Source organism: Silene latifolia, chromosome 11 (assembly GCF_048544455.1).
Source record: "Silene latifolia isolate original U9 population chromosome 11, ASM4854445v1, whole genome shotgun sequence".
In the NCBI taxonomy this organism is placed as follows: domain Eukaryota; kingdom Viridiplantae; phylum Streptophyta; class Magnoliopsida; order Caryophyllales; family Caryophyllaceae; genus Silene; species Silene latifolia.
Window position 1 is genome coordinate 153,170,333 of NC_133536.1, and position 15,693 is coordinate 153,186,025.

The 15,693-nt window shown below is 42.9% G+C and overlaps 1 protein-coding gene across 1 annotated transcript; it reads right to left on the reverse strand.

Annotated features, from left to right (window-relative positions):
- Positions 1–13,168: 13,168 nt before the first annotated feature.
- Positions 13,169–14,287, reverse strand: LOC141614164 (uncharacterized). Its single transcript, XM_074432918.1, has one exon. It carries the CDS (start codon positions 14,285–14,287, stop codon positions 13,169–13,171), a length of 1,119 nt encoding a protein of 372 aa, XP_074289019.1.
- Positions 14,288–15,693: the final 1,406 nt, after the last annotated feature.

A 15,693-nucleotide genomic window follows, 5' to 3' on the forward strand; every position in this document is an offset into this window, starting at 1 on the left:
CGAGCTTCTACTTCGGGTTCTAGAGGCCGGGGCCGAGGTCGTGGACGTTCCCGTTCTACACCAGCTCCTGCTACTTCTACTTCTGCTACTCCTTCTGTCACGGTCACTGTTCGAGGGGATAACTCCCTCGAATTTCACCCAGACTACCCGCAGGTAATTTTCGTTAACGGTGTACATCGTAAGAGGTTTTATAACCTCCTAGGCTGTGAGTTTTTACCTACCCGGTTTTTAGATAAACCGGCACTTGATAGACTCGGCATCTACGAGTCAGTTTGTGAGCTTTTACGGGGTACGGGGATGGCCGGACTCATTACTATGAGTGGTCGTACCTTTCTGGAGCTGAGTCTTGAGTTCCGCAGCTCCTTCACCTTCTCCTCCGGGGCACACGACGCTGCCCCTACTAGTTCTTCTGTATCTTTCCGGCTGTTCAACCGGACTTTTTCGATGACTTTGGGGGAGTTTGGTAGCAGACTTGGACTTTCCTCTACGGGCGACGCCACGCCCTAGGAGGGTCATTCGTCGCTTTGGCGGACCTTGGCCCGACCACCTTTCCCGAGCGAAAGCTCGCACAGTCCACCTTCCCCCGCCCGTTACTTTCTTAGGCGATGGGGAGCACCATTTTTTGCCGAAAGGAGCCAAACAACATCAACAACAACGAGCTCTCTATCTTAGGCGATTACGAACATTGACTCATGCGAGGGTCCTTTTACCCTCAACATCGCCTATCGACCGCCCGCACTTCCAGGGCCCGAGGGGTCAAGGTCACAGGATCTATTGCCTGTGGTGGCATGGCCACCATTCTTGCCCGTTCCCTTTTCCTCGTCTGGTCTCGTGACTTACCGTACCTCCGGGGAGAGAGGTACTTGAGCCTGGATGCCATGCACTCTCAGCATTGGCTGACCACAGACTACCAGACATGGAAGATAGACGGTTCCTTGTCTGTGGACCTACCTTGTGACACTCTCCCCTGTCTAGCCCCTTTGCCTACTGTCGCTAGGGGCGCCCGACTTCCACCACTGCCTGACTACCACCTCCAGGTCCGACCACCTACTACTTTACCCGCCGCTAAGAAGCGGCGTAGACTTGAGACTGGAGAGGGGTCCACACCTTCTAGGAGTGTCCAGCCTTCCACGGCTACTCCCATCCCGACTCCTACTCCTACTCCTACTCCTACTCCTACTCCCGCACCCGCCGACCAGACACAGGCATAGCCGGTCCTACCGGCTAATTTTGTACCTCCACCACCCTTTGAGGCATCCTCGGTCATGGACCAAGGGCGTCGTGACGATTTATTAGTTGTGATTACAGAGAGACATGCTCGTATGGAGCGGGACTTAGCTTTGACTTTGTTCCCTCTATACGAGTACCACTTAAGTCGACACCGTCCGATCCCAGAGGGTTGGCCACACCCTTCCTTTTACCGGTACCCAGCTGAGGGGTACCCGGAGCCTGCTGAGGAGGAAGAGCAGGACGAGGACCCGGAGGTGGCAGCAGAGAGAGCTCGAGCTGAGCAGAGGAGGAGGAGAGAGGAGGAGGAGGATCCAGAGTTCACGGTGGAGGACGTCCGTGACGACGAGGCTGATGAGTAGCTACTGGTCTACTCACTTCCCCAGTATTCTGGCTGGTTTGGGGAAGTTCGTGTTTTGTATGTACATCGTACTCTTTTATTTTTGTCTCCTTTTTATTTTATTATTTTTATTCTTTATTGGTTGTATATACCCGTTCCCCTGTATATATTTGCTGGTGTATGCTGGAGGACAACGAGGGCGTTGTCCGTTTTGGTTTGGGGAGGGTATTGCATCCTTTTGAGTCTACATTTGCATTTGTTTTGCATTCACGTTTATTTATTTCAGCTTGCATTGTTTATTTATTTTCATTAAAAATCAAAAAAAAAAACCAATAAAAATTAGAAAATTTCAAAAATATTCACGTTTATTTTTGCATATAGGTTGAGTCGGAACGGTAGATTTTCGTGATGAAACTGCACTATAACTTGTCATTTTTACTTGAGCCTTGCACTTCTGTTGATAGTTATTAGCTTTGTCATACGCATAGTCTACGAGTTTCTGTTCAAATATAGCTGACTGTTTAGACTTGACCTGATAAATTGGCAAACTACACCATAAATTCTGAGTTTTAGAGCCCATAACTGGTGACATTCATGACCGGTTCATTAGGAATTGAGAGTAGTACTCCTTGCATAGCATGTTCATCGTTTTTGCACTTTTATGACATTCAATTTCTTGTCAAATGCACACATTCGGGTTTGTGGTTGGTGTCACATGCAGGAAGGTGCTTGCAAATGTTCCCTTTTTCCTTATATTTTTCACCCATTTAGCTCCACTTAAGCCAAAACTTGCCTTTTTGACCCATTAGCTACATCCCAAACTGAGCCTGCCTAGTCAAGCTAGTTTAGTATGTCCTTTTGTGGTATGTTTTTCCGTCTCCAGTTTGGCCCGTATCTCTTTGGTATGGAGTTGGTGTAAAAAGAATGAAGGTGAAAAAGAAAAAAAATTAATTGAAAAAGAAAAAAAAAGGAAAAACGTGAAAGAAGAAAAAAAATGAAAAATGACAAAAAAAAAGGAGGTTGATTCACGTGAAAAGAAGAAAGAAAAAAAATTGAAAAATTTTTATTTATATCATTTGATTCATTTAGACGGTGTTAAAAAGGAAAGTTTGTAACCGTCTAACTCCTCCATTCTTATTCCATATTTTTGAGGAGATTGTGTATGAGTTTAGTGAGATGTGTGCCAAATGAAGGGCACTTGTACTCTATTTTTCAGTCAGTTGAGATTTGGATGGTTTATTATAGTCCTGTTAGGAACTAGCTTGACGCTTTTACCTCCACTTTACCATAACTTGTTTTGCCTTTTCTCACCTGACCTCACTATTCCCATATTATTTGTAAGCCCTCGGCTGTGACGGACATTATTGGTTGAAGTGTGTGCATTAGTACTTGAATTGTCATTCATTTTTGTTGCATGCATGCTATGTAGGTCGCAGTTAGGTGAGTGACTGTCTTTCCTTCTCTCTTTTACATATAACATTCACCCTTTGCTTCATGAGAGAAGAGTGACACGAGAGAGTCCGATTTTGTTGGTCTTGCAAGGTCGATAGGTTGGCTATATTTCTGAACAGCTTATAACTCGTTTGCGTATTGACTGCTTAGCTATAACTGTTAGTTTTTGTTGCATTAAATTGGTTCAAGTAGACAAGTTAAGCTAGCTCTGAGTTATCATTTCCATTCCATTAGTTGCATTTTAGTTTACTCGAGGACGAGTAAAGGTTCGGTTTGGGGAGATTTGATACGTGCATATTGTATAGTCTTTTTAGCCTATTTTAGCACGTATTTCCATGCATTTTTGTACTGTTTATATAGTATTATGCCCCGAATTGGCTACTTTGGTTCGTTTTGTCCGTTTTGTAGAAATGAATGCGAAAGTAGTGGAATCGTACCATTTTTCGTCCTTTTTGCATGCATTTTGAGGAGACGGGAATTTCCAGAGTGAGATACTGCATTGGAATGCGTGAAGGCACGGTTTACGAGGCAGTTGGGTACGAGATTGGGCTGATTTGAAGGAAGAAGGCTCGATCGAGTGGTTTTATTACTCGATCGAGTAGTTTTTATAGCCATGGTTGATCGATCGAGTAGTTATTTACTCGATCAAGAAGTGCTTAAAAGAGAGGTTACTCGATCGAGTAACTATTCTACTCGATCGAGTAGATTTTCTGGAGTTTTACTCGATCGAGTGGATTTATTCTACTCGATCGAGTGGTTTAGGCTTTCGTGGGCTTTAATTAGTCCGTAAGTGTGTTTTAGTTGTTGGACTTAGTTTATTTCTTATTTAAGCCTACGTCAACTAGGTCATTAGCTATCTATTCGATTATCATCGACACTTTATTTTTCAGTTTTTCATCTATCATTTTCCCTTTTCTCTGTAACTTTGCTTTTGGGATTATTTCGCTCGGATTTTGTCGTTCTTTACGCCGGATTCTCACGATTGTAATCTCTTTCTCCTTTCTTAATAATAATCGCTCTTTTGTTTACTCTAATTCTTTGTTTTACTTCATTTAATTTCTGCCCTAATTTACTTTTATGCAATTTAATTATAGTTTTAATATGTTGAATGCTGGTCATTTATCTACTGTTAGTTTTGATAGTATAAATAGCGATATGAGTAGCTAAACTTGTTTCATGTAGGGATTAGGGGATCTACGGTAGAAATGTGACGATGTAGTAAATAGGTTAGATGAATTAATTTTGAGATTCTGTCACCATAGCAATTTAACTGTATTTTACTGACTTAGTTGAGTGCACGCTTCTGAGTCACCCTTTAATCTAGCTAAATTTAATCCTGGATCGGAAGATTGGACTAAATAGGCCTGCTATGAACAGTAGTCTACCCTGACGAGGTCGGAAGTTAAGTTAGTGGAAGTTTAGGGTAGAAAGTGGACCGGAAGGACCTTTCCATATCCGTCTCGCATTAATTTGTCTAAGTTGTTTACAGTTGAGTCACTGGACTACCATAGTGAACCGAAATCCTGACATATCCCTTCTCTATCTGATAGTTTAATTCTATTTTCCTGTCTTTATTGCTCTTATCTCTGCTCATCTTCCCTTTAAACCTTTTACTTTAGAAAACCAATTTAAACAACACCCCCCTCCCCCCCCCCCCCCCAATTTGTGACCTACAGATATCTTGCCTCCCTGAGGAGATCGACCTGACTTCTCTAGCTATATAGTTAGTTTAGTTAGTTTATTTTTTATAGGTACACGACAGACGTATCAAGGCACTCGATCGAGTAAGTGGGCAACTCGATCGAGTGGCCTCAACTCGATCGAGTGGGTTTTGGTACTCGATCGAGTGGGTTTTACCCAAGTCGTTTTCGTGTTTTGAGATATGGGATGTGTGTTCATGTTTACCTTTTCTTATATAGTTTTAAGATGTCGCCGAAAAGAACCGCGTTGTTTGCCAGGGCTGAGAACATGAGTGTGGTTGAGATTGTTAAGATGTTGGAGCACCAAGATGCTCTTATAGAAGCTTTAACGTAATTCGGGAAAGATAAAGAGGCGGGGGCAGATTATGCCAAGATGATTATACATATAGCAAGGTTTAATCCTAAAGAGTACATGGGCACATGTGCACCAATTCTGCTGGATAATTAGCATAGAGGGGAGAACATACTCAATTTGGTTCATTGCCCAGAGGAACTTCGAGTGGAACAAGCTGCGTTCTACTTAAGGTAAGCAGCCGGAGAGTGGTGGGATAAGGTTAAGGTGAGTGCTCTGGACTTGTATGTGAAACAGAGGTTACTTGCTATACCTTGGGATGAGTTTAAGAAAGCTATAAGGCGAGAGTTTGTGCCAGAGCATATGCGTAGCAAGCTGAGAGAGGAGTTTGATGACTTTAAGATGACTTCTGATATGACAATTGCTGAGTATTATCACAAGTTCAACGAGAAATCTAGGTATGCAGAGGATATGGGGCTGAGCCAAGAGAACTTGGCATTGAGGTTTAAGAAGGGCTTGACACCCAAGATCATGGAGAAGTTGCCGATAGGGGTCCTTACAGATGTCAAGGAGGTATATGAGCGTGTCGGGAGAGCTGAGAGGTTGGTAGAGATGACTAAGGAGAACCGAGAGAGAGCTTCTGAGAAGAGGAAGGCTGAGAGTGAGGGTGGTGGTCAGTCTAGTTACAAGAGGGGCGGCCATAACCAGGTGAGAGCTTACTTTCCAGTTCGAGTTTTAGCAGTGGAGCTTCTTACGGGCGTGGCCGTGGTGGTAGTAGCAGCAGTTGGGGTTTGTCTTGCTTTAACTGTGGCGGTATAGGCCACAAGAGACATGAGTATACCAGTGCTGTGGGCAGGGGTTTTCATAGGCAGTCTCATGGGAGTTTCTCACAGGGTCCATCTCAGAGCTATGCTAGTAACAGACCGGCTGGGTCGTGGAATAGTCAGGGTGGTCAGAGTAACAACAATGATGGGGTTAACCACAATGGCGGTAATTCACATCAAAGACCGGCGACGAACAACAACCAGGGGTCGGCTGCTAAGCCGTCTACTTCAGTTAGTACTGTCCAGGGAGGTGGGCAGAAGACCAGTGGTAAGCTGTTCATGATGGAGAAGAAATCAGATGAGGATGATGCTCACGTTATCACGGGTACTTTTCTTGTTAATGGAGTCTTTACCTTTGTTTTGTTTGATTCGGGAGCGTCACAGTCTTTTGTGTCGTCGAGTCATGCTAAGCTTTTGGGTTTGAGATAGTTTGAGTCTGTAAAAGAGGAGGTCTTCATACCGTCGGGTGAGTCTGTATCTTATGGGAGGTTGTATAGGGGTGTGTCTATGATTGTTGGGTAGGTCGACTTACCAGTGGACTTGTTAAAGTTTCCTTTAGATGGTTTTGAGATGATAGTTGGTATGGACTTGTTGGGTAAGTATAAGGCTAAGATAGACTGTCATCAAAAGAGAGTTTCTTTAAGAGGTCCTAAGGGGATTAGTGTGTCTTATCGTGGGTTTGTTGTCAAACCCAAAGTTAAGTTAATTGTAGCAGTGACCTTGAAGTCTTATCTGAGGAAGGGATGTCCATTGATCTTGTGCCATATGAGAGACCATAGTATGGAGAGTTCGACAGTTGATCAGATAACAGTGGTGGGAGAGTTCCAGATGTTTTTCCAGATGAGATACCGGGTTTGCCACCGAAGAGGGAGATAGATTTCAGTGTTGAGTTGAAACCGAGGACGGGGTTAATCTCTAAGGCACCGTACCGCATGGGTCCTAAGGAGTTGGAGGAGCTGAAGAAACAGCAAGATGATTTGATTGAGAAGGGATATATTAGACCTAGTGTATCACCATGGGGAGCACCAGTCTTGTTTGTGAAAAAGAAAGATAGGAGTTTGAGGTTATGCATCGATTATAGAGAGCTGAATAGAATTACCGTGAAGAACAAGTATTCTTTGCCGAGGATAGATGATTTGTTTGATCAGTTGAATGGTGCAGCGATCTTTTCTAAGATCGATTTGAGGTCGGGTTATCATCAGGTGAAGATTCAGGATGAGGACATACCGAAGACAGCTTTTACATCGAGGTATGGTCACTACGAGTATGTTGTGATGTCGTTTGGTTGTCTAACGCACCTGCAGTGTTTATAGATTTGATGAACCCAGTCTTCAGTCAGTTTTTGTATCGATTTATGGTGGTCTTTATCGACGATATCTTAGTCTACTCTAAGATTAAGGAGGAGCATGAGGAGCATTTGAGGATAGTGTTGCAGATTTTGCGAGACAATCATCTATATGCAAAGTTATCTAAGTGTGAGTTCTGGTTAGAGGAAGTCGCTTTTCTGGGACATGTGATTTCAAAGAAGGGTGTTGTTGTGGATCGTGCAAAGATAAAGGCAGTTACTCGGTGGGAAGCACCGAAGAATGTGGCAGAGATCAGGAGTTTCTTGGGTTTGGCAGGGTACTATTAGTAAAGGACTTTTCCAAGATAGCTAGACCTATGACAGCTTTGATGAGGAAAGAGAACAGGTTTCGTTGGGATGAAAGTTGTGAGACGGCGTTCCAAACATTAAAGGAGCGTTTGACCACAGCTCCAATCTTAGCATTACCTGAAGGGAGTGAGAACTTTGAGGTATATACAGATGCTTCAAAGAATGGTTTGGGATGTGTGTTGATGCAGAACGGGAAAGTGATTGCCTATGCTTCTAGGCAACTGAAGCCTTATGAGGAGAATTATCCGACACATGATCTGGAGTTGGGTGCAGTTGTGTTTGCTCTGAATATTTGGAGGCACTATCTTTATGAGGCGACCTTTAAGGTGTTTTCAGATCACAAGAGTCTCAAGTAAATCTTCACTCAAAAGGAGTTGAACATGAGACAGATGAGGTGGATGGAGCTGATTGGGGATTATGACATGGATATTATATACCATAAAGGAAAGGCTAATGTGGTTGCAGATGCGCTGAGCAGGAAGAGTGTGCATTCTCTTTGCACAGCTATGTCTTTGATGAGGTTGAGAGATGAGGTAGGGAAGATGGGGATACATATGATACAGAAAGGGGATGTTAGAGGGGATTTGACAGTGGAGCCAGACGTTTATGATGATATTCGCAGGAAACAGGCTTTGGATCCTAAGATTGAGGAGTGGAGAGCTGGAGTCGAGAAAGGGACAGTGTCTAGATTCTCTATTCATACATATGGCAGTATGAGATTTGATGGGAGATGGTGTGTTCCAAGTGATAAGGAGTTGAAAAAGATGATCATGAGAGAGGCTCATTGCACGCCATATTCGGTACATCCAGGCGGTGACAAGTTATATAAAGATTTGAAGAAGACTTTCTGGTGGCCTTGGATGAAGAAGAAAACAGCTGAGTTTGTGGCTCGTTGTTTGACATGTCAGAGAGTTAAGGGGGAGCAGCGACGACCACAAGGTAAGATTCAGTCTCTGGAGGTACCTGAGTGGAAGTGGGAGTCCATTTCTATGGATTTTATCGTGGGTTTGCCGAGGAGTCAACAGGGTGATAACATGATATGGGTTATAGTGGATCGTTTGACCAAGTCAGCTCACTTTGTGCCGATGAAGGATAATTGGACCAAGATACAGTTAGCTTTGGCATATAAGAAGCATGTGGTTCGTTTGCATGGGGTGCCTAAGGATATAGTGTCCGATAGAGATGCGAGGTTCATATCACGATTTTGGAAAGAGTTGCAGGAGTTGATGGGAACTACCTTGAAGATGAGTATTGCATTTCACCTACGACAGATGGCCAGACAGAGAGGACCATCAAGACTTTGGAGGATATGTTGCGAGCTTGTGTTTTGGATTTTGGTGGTAGCTGGGAGGAGAGATTGGACCTGATTGAGTTTTCTTATAACAACAGCTATCACACCAGTATTGGTATGGCACCGTTTGAGGCTTTGTATGGGCAGAGATGTAGGAGTCCGATTTGCTGGGATGATAGAGCTGAGGCAGTGGTTTTAGGACCACGGATGGTACAGGAGATGGTTGAACAGGTTAAGCTGATTAGACAAAAGATGAAAGCGGCTTAGGATCGACAAAAGAGTTATGCATATTTACATTGTCATGACATAGATTTTCAGGTTGGGGACAAGGTCCGTTTGAAAGTGTCTCTTATGCGTGGGGGTCATGAGATTTGGTAAGAAAGGGAAACTGAGCCAGAAGTTCATCGGACCATATGAGATCTTGGATAGTGTGGGTGAGGTTGCTTACCGGTTAGCCTTACCAGCGGCTTTGGATAGAGTGCATAATGTCTTTTATGTATCTCAGCTGCGGAAGTATGTGAGTGATCCTTCACATCTGTTAGATGTATAGAACATCGAGTTGGATGAGTCCTTGTCTTAGCTTGAGGTGCCGAAACATATTCTTGATCGCAAGGTAAGGAAAACGAGACATGGGAAAACGGTGTTGCTTAAGGTTCTGTGGTCTAATCATGAGGTTGAGGAGGCAACTTCGGAGGCGGAGGACGCTATGAGGGAGCGGTATCCGTCTCTTTTTGATCAGGTATGTGTGGTTACGGGGACGTAACCATGTTTCTTTTAAGGGGGTAGGAGATGGTCGCATAGAGTTTTTGTATGTTTTATGTTGGTTTTAGTACAGTTAGTAGTTGTCTTTAGTCGGGTTGAGTGTTGTTTTTGGAGGTGTGTTTTGAGTTTTGTTTTGCGTTTTGGTTATATTGTTGTGTCGGAGTGGTGATAGTGTGTTTTGTTGTTGTTTATGGGTTAAACTTTGGGGACGAAGTTCTTTTTAAGGAGCGAAGACTGTAATACTACGGTATTCTAGGTCAATGGGTACTCTATCGAGTGGGACTTACTCTGTCGAGTAACTAGCTTTTTACGCAAAACAGTAGTCTGCATGTAGGGTAATCGATCGAGTAAGTTGGGGACTCAATCGATTAAGGGGCACTCGATCGAGTAAGTCACTTACTCGATCGAGTAAGTGTGTTTTACGCGTTTGTTTAGATGGGTTTTGTTAATAAATCGAGATTAATATAAAAGCTTCCGTCATTATTTCTTAAACACTTTTTCAACATTCTTAAACCTTTCAAAGAGATTAGAGGTTACGTTGTTCGCATCTCTCGCGTTATTGGCAAATCCCAAAGCTAGGTTTGTCGGATCATCTCGTTCTTTACGCCGTTGTGATCATCGTGTCAAGGGTAAGTTCCTTGTATAATTTTTATAGTATTTGGTTGAGTTTCATTAAAACCCTAATTGGGTAATGTTGGGGGTTTTGGGTGTTTTGTGTAGTGTTGGTGGTAATTGTATGTATACTTGTTATAGGAGGAGGATTCGTGAGGACAAATTCTAATTAGCTGCTAGATCGTCTGTGGTGATTGCTATTCTAGGTAGGGTTTCTCTACTCAGTATTGTTTACATGGCATTGTTGATTGTTGATGATTGTTTTATTTTTGTTGATTGATTATCATAAAGGAATTGGTATTTGGTGATTGTAACCGTATAAAGTGATTGTTGTATATCTGTCTGTGGTTCTCGGGGTGTGTCCCTGGCTGAGTGGAGTTACTTGCGGGAGTGGCTTCACGCCCTTGATTCGCCTCCTGTGGAACCCGCCACAAGGAGGATGTGAACATTAAGAACATGGGTTTATCGCTGGGATGAGATGAGCGGGGCTTAGGTGGGAACGGCTGCGGTCCCCACTGGCGGTGAGGAATACCTGTTGCAATGGGTATTCTAGCAGGACTACACACATTAGTGTGTAGTCAGGTGTGTGGTGATGTGACGGAGTTTGGGAATTGTTTGATTTGTATATCGTTTTATTGCAGCTGTTTGTATTATGTAATCAGTACTGACCCCGTTTAAATGTTTTTAAAACTGTTGTGATCCATTCGGGGATGGTGAGCAGTTATTGAGCAGGTGTGAGCTGATGCGCATGGGATAGCTGGGCTGAGTCATCACGATGCTGTTTTACAAGTCTTCCGCTGTGTCCAACATTCTCTTATTTTGTTTAGTCGTTTGACAGTTTCGAGAACCTTTGTATTTTCATTTATCAGTTTCGGAGTTGGTTGTATCACTTTTTTTTTTTTTTGGGAAAAGGTAAGTAATTCCATTAAAATCATCAAAGATCCCAATTACATAAGATAGTAGGTATATAAGGCACCCCTATCCTACTTAATACTATTGTACCACATTACAAATTTATCATTGTTACTTCTAAACATGCTAATGCGCATACACGACTCAATACGAATTTGTTGCTGAATAAACTCAGGCCTCCACACTATTCCTTCCACTCTACACTTGTTGCGTGCTGCCCATATCCAATAGATCAAGCTAGACAAAATAACAGCCATTCCCTTCTTCCTCCCAAAGCTTCTGCTCCTCCATTTCAACCACCAATCAATACTGTTCTGATCAGGGAACTTGATCTTACACCAGTCAGAGACCAAGGTTTTACATTTCCTGCTAAACACACAGTCAAAAAATAGATGATCATGTGTTTCTTCATCAACCCCACATAGTACACAGCAATTTTGATCAATGATATGCATCCTCCGTAACCTGTCTTGGGTCAACAACCGTCCCTGTACTACAAGCCAGCAGCAAAACAGATGTCTAGGCACACTCCATCGCTGATTAACCCAAGGGTACCACCTCACAGGTTCCCTATCAGGTAAGAGCCACTTATAGCCAAGACCAATTGTATACCGAGCACCAGACGTGCACCAATCATTCTCAAAGAGTAAGCCCCTAAACTTATCTTTGACTTTACACACCATACGCCAAGCCCAGCTATGAGAGTTTTTAGGTTTATACGTGCACCAGGAACCAGACTTGATGTAAACAGAATGAACCCACCTGACCCACAGATGGTCAGCTTTTACAGCTATCCACCATGCATATTTAGCAATAGCTGCAAGGTTCCATTCATAAAACCGTTTAATCCCCAAACCACCTTGCTTTTTTGGTTGGCATATAGCATCCCAAGAGACCAAAGCAGGATTTTCACGAGTCTCATTCCCATGCCATAAAAATGATCTGCAGGTAGCCTCAATTCTAGCAATAACAGTCTTGGGCAAAACAAAAATACGAGCCCAATAAGTATGCAAAGAACTAAGCACAGACTGAATCAAGACAACTCTACCAGCGTAAGAAAGCTTTCTTGATCCTAGCCTTTGAATACGTTCCACAATCCTGTCAACTAGTGAAGAGCATTCCAGGACTGACAACCTTTTAGGAGAAACATTCACACCTAAGTACTTGAAGGGTACAGTGCCTCTCTTCATACCAGTTAGCTCCTCAACATCTTTAATCAGTAAGTCATCAACTCCATTAAAGTAAATATTGGATTTTCCCCTATTCATAACAAGGCCTGATGCTTTGGAGAAATATTCAAAGGACTGAATCAATAACTCCATAGAAGACCTATCCCCTTTACAGAACATTATAAGATCGTCAGCAAAGCAAAGGTGGGTGAGCTTGATTCTCTGACAAAGAGGATGGAAATGGAACTTCCTATGCTGCTGGATGACCCCAATGATTCTGCTAAGGTACTCCAGGCATAGAGTAAAGAGAAGGGGGGAGAGAGGATCCCCCTGTCTCAATCCTCTTTTGCCAGGAAAAAAGCCAAAGTTCTCTCCATTCAGAGCTATAGAGTAAGTAGGAGTGGATACACATTGCATAACAAGAGTTACCCAAAGCTCAGGGAATCCCACAGCCTTAAGCATTCCTTCCACAAAAGACCATTCCACTGAATCGTAAGCTTTTTGAAGATCTAACTTCATAAGAACCCTTGGTGAACACGCTTTCCTCTTATACAACTTAATCAAGTCCTGGCAAATAAGTATATTACCCACTATGTCCCTTCCTTTGATAAATGCACCTTGGGAAGGACTGATAATGTCAGGTAATATATTTCTCAATCTGTTACATAACACTTTAGACAAGCATTTATAAATGGTGTTGCAGCAGGCAATAGGCCTAAACTGCATCACAGTTTCAGGCATATCAACTTTTGGAACCAAGGTAATAATGGTGGTATTGCATTGCTTTAAGAGTGACCCAGATTGGAATGCACTTCTGATAGCATTGGTCACATCCTGCCCCACGATGTGCCAAGTATCTTTGAAAAACTGGCTGCTATACCCATCAGGGCCAGGCGCCTTAGTTCCAGGAATATCAAACATTGCGCTTTGATTTCAAATCGACAGTGGAGCAGTAAGTGCCTCACAATGTTCAGTAGTCAAACACTTACCAGACTTCACCACCTTCTCATTAATGGCAGTCACAGGGTGGGAAGTACCCAGCAGGTTCTGGTAATACTCCTCAAAAGCCCCCTTAATTCCCTCAGGATCAGAACACATCTTCCCATGTCTATCCTTCACCTGATAAACCCTATTCTTTGCTCTTCTAGTTTTAATGCTAGCATGAAAAAACTTGGTGTTATCATCCCCATGTTGTACCCAATCAGTCTTTGCTTTTTGCCTCAAAAAACTGTCTCTGGCTTGAATCAAAGCAGTCAATTCCTGAGCACAACTCCTCTCAGCACAACAAATCTCTTCATTCAGGGGGTCCTTAGCAAGAATGTTCTGATAGTGATGCAAGGCCATTTCAGTAATGTGGGTCAAGTTCTCAATATCAGAGAAATGTTCCTTGTCCAACTGTTTGAAGGCACCCTTCAAGCCCCTCAACTTTTTAACCACTCTGAACATAGGAGTCCCCTGCAACTCCACCTGCCAGCCTTGCTTTACAAGGTTCTCAAACTCATCAGCCATAGCCCACATATTATAGTACTTAAAACTATTGCTCTTCCTCTTCTGCACCTCATCAAAACGAACCAAACAAGGGCTATGATCAAACATGCCTTCAGGCAGGAAATGAACATAGCTAAGAGGAAATTGAACCATCCAATCATCATTACATAAGGCCCTATCAATTTTACTATAGACTTTAGCACCATACACATGCTTATTAGTCCAAGTAAAGAAATTACCCTTAGCTGTCAAGTCTGCCAGGTTACAGTCTTGGACCACCTGCAGCAAAGGCCTAATGTCAGCAAGGGTGACAGGGTTCCCACCAATTCTTTCATCCTTACCCATGACAGCATTAAAATCCCCACAAATTAGCCAGGGACCAGTAACAGTGCCATGATACCTCCTAAGACTGTCCCACAAAGGCTCTCTCTCCACAGGTTTATTAAACCCATAAACAACAGTGAACCAAAAGTGCTTTTGCCTAGCTTTATCAAACACTTTTGTATGGATGCATTGACTGTTAACATCACATTCATCCAGAATCACAGACTGAGGGTCCCACATGACCCAAATTCGACCTCCTTTATGAAAACTGAAATTGGTACATATAGACAATTGATCACATATGATACTTCTAGCTTTATTCCAACTACTTATTCTGAGCTTAGTTTCTACCAAACCAAATAATCCAACTTTATTCTGGAGTAAAAACCTCCTTATTTCTTTTTGTCTAACTGGATTATTCAGCCCCCTAATATTCCAAGATCCACAACTATCCATTATCTAATCTGGGTTGGCTAGACTCCCCTCTCTCAACAACTCTATTCAGAATTATACTCTGCTTAGTCTTCTGAATAGACTGGGATAATGCTTCCATGAATGGCAACCCCCTTGGAGTAAAAGTTCTTTTCTCCCCAGTGTCAGACCTAAGAATTCTGGTGATGAACCTGCGAGGAAGAGAACTCTCAACAATAGGTTTAGACACCACAACAGGAGTGACAATATCCACTGCAACAGTTGGAGTACATGGTACAGCTGCCCTGACAACTACCTGAGGTGATGTCCGCTGCACAGGAACTTTTTTTGGCACCTGAACAGCAGCAGTTTTAGTCACCTTAGGTTTCCAAACCTTTTTCACACCAGTTTTTGGATTCTCCTTCCTACAATTCTCTGCCAGGTGACCCATCCCCTTACAAGAAGTGCAAACCAAAGGAAGCCAGTCATACACTACTCGCACAGACTGAGTTACACCATGTTCATCATTAAATGAGATCATTGTTGGAAAATTCTGACCAATATCCACCTCTATCATAATCCTGGCAAACCCTAGAAAATCCCTATGGGCAGTAGCACTATCACACTTAATGAAAGTACCTACAGTCCCACACAATTTTTTCAGGCTCTCTAAACCCCAGTATTTCACATCCAAACCAAATATCTTCATCCAGATAGGCACACGAGTAACATCATGCTTAACCAACAGCGTCTCAGGCGTCCATTCTTTCACGATAACAGGCTTATTATCGAAAAGGAGATGACCATTAGTTAAGACTGCTTGTTGTTGAGCTTTCGTTTTAAACCTAGCGAGAAAGATCCCATTAGGCATAAAGGACACTTTATCAAGCCCCTGAGCCTGCCAAACTCTCTTAACAAAACCCGAAATTACATTACTCGGCGGATTTGCACCAAGAATGTAACAAAAAACTGAAGTAGACCAGTAATTCACCTCACCAGCAACATCTTCATGTGTAATCTGGACTATTGGGGAATTCGGTGCCTCCAGCTCTGAAACAGGTTCATCCCGCTGTTCGTCGTTCTCCAAAATAGATTCCAAATCAGATTCAAATTCCTGCGATGAAAACCTAATATGACGTTGTGGGGATTTCCCCTTATTAGAAAGCGTAATATCAACGTGTTTTTGATTTTTTTGATTAGATTGTATAGGATTATTAGATGATTTCTTCTTTCTC

What these genes read in the sequence shown, in the direction of transcription:
- LOC141614164 (XM_074432918.1), bottom strand. Translation starts at nt 14,287, where the DNA reads ATGTGGGACCCTCAGTCTGTGATTCTGGATGAATGTGATGTTAACAGT.